At 34.9% G+C, this 1,432-nt stretch overlaps 1 protein-coding gene across 1 annotated transcript in view; it reads left to right on the top strand.

Moving 5' to 3' along the window:
• Window positions 1-1,432, top strand: part of LOC119594380 (C-Jun-amino-terminal kinase-interacting protein 4-like) — a gene marked incomplete in the record, with an annotated part of 97,279 nt that overhangs the window by 85,131 nt on the left and 10,716 nt on the right. Inside the window, 1 exon segment of the mRNA XM_037943442.1 lies at window positions 1,097-1,222. Coding sequence (XP_037799370.1) covers window positions 1,097-1,222 — 126 coding nt within the window.

The following is a 1,432-nucleotide window of genomic DNA, read 5'->3' as shown; positions in this document are numbered from 1 at the left end:
AAAAAAAGGTCTTTAAGACGAGACTGCATACTTAGAGATGTGATACGTAATGATATCAGAGGCAGAATCTAATTTTTTCACTTCTTTTAGTTAGCAATCCATTAAATCACCTGTTTATGATCTTTATTTTTTAAAAGGATTTTAACAAAATTATGAGTTCATTAGATGAAACAAAATTTGCTTCTAGTTGATACAGGTACATTTTCTCTCACCACAAATTAACAGAGATTCTCACCAAATACCAATGAATGCTACACTTGCATGGTGTCAAACCTAGATAACCTGTAAGCTCATGTGTGTGATATACTGAATAACATTATCTTTGAAGTGGTAGATTTCCTTGTGACTTTGAAAGAGTTCAGAATCTTGATGTGATTTATTTTGTTTTAATTGTCGTGGGTAAACTTGACATTCCCTTCGGGGGTGATTTCATGTGTGAAAGTCAGCTTGGCGGCAACATTTTTGACATCCATATTATGTCTTCCTCTTCATTGGAGGTGCAGATGAAGGTTTGTCTTTTCACTCTTCCTAAATTTGAATATCATGACCTTTTCCTTTCATGTTGTGGAAGCGATTCTGAGATGCACAGTTTTTGTTTGAAAGGCTTATCTTATTTTGACACTAGGCATGGCAAAGAGATTCAGCAGATGACTGAGTCTCTTAAGTTAATTTTTGTTTTACTAATTTGCTTGAGAGCATCTTTTTTGTCTGATAAATTCTTATTGTTAATTTGCTGCCAAATATTTCTTTCTGTTTAATTTTGCTACCCACAATCAAAGTTCCTTGAATTAAGTCATCAGAGATTATTACTGAATGTCAGAACATATCATAGATGCAGTGGTAGTCAAGCATTCCCACTCTTAAATTTAGACGTCTTATTATTACTATGTATTAGTAGACTAGATCTCTAGATCTTTTTGATTTATTTTTATTTTGCTTGCCTGTAAGTTACCAATAGTATATGTATTTGATTGTGAGGTATAAATGTATTTTATCCCCAAAAATTTTTATACTTAAGTTTCCACATTTACCAAATAGGAGCTGAGTGTTATAAACGAGATTGCTAAGTTAAACTGCAGTCAACATTTAACAACAGTCACCGTTCCAGGGACGGGGAAGTTGGGCTTCTCCTTTGTAAGAATAACAGCTCTCCTCATCTCGTCAAACCGCCTCTGGATTGGAACCGGCAATGGAGTTATCATCTCCGTCCCACTGTCTGAGAGTGAGTAACCTTGGCTTCAGATGTCCCAGCATCTTGTATGAAATCTTGTGATTTTTTTTTTAATGATTTTATTGGCCTTTAGGTGAGGGATTATGCTTTAGGGCAGGATTATATTAGGCTTTGTCCTTTTCCTTGCACTGTATGTGCAAGACCCGTGAATTTTAACCCAGCTGTATTTAGAGACAGGATATTGACTTTTGATGTTAAAAG

Source organism: Penaeus monodon, chromosome 33, assembly GCF_015228065.2.
Source record: "Penaeus monodon isolate SGIC_2016 chromosome 33, NSTDA_Pmon_1, whole genome shotgun sequence".
Classification (NCBI taxonomy): Eukaryota; Metazoa; Arthropoda; class Malacostraca; order Decapoda; family Penaeidae; genus Penaeus; species Penaeus monodon.
Note: the sequence above shows the minus strand (reverse complement) of the source record. Positions and strands in the feature narration are given on the sequence as shown.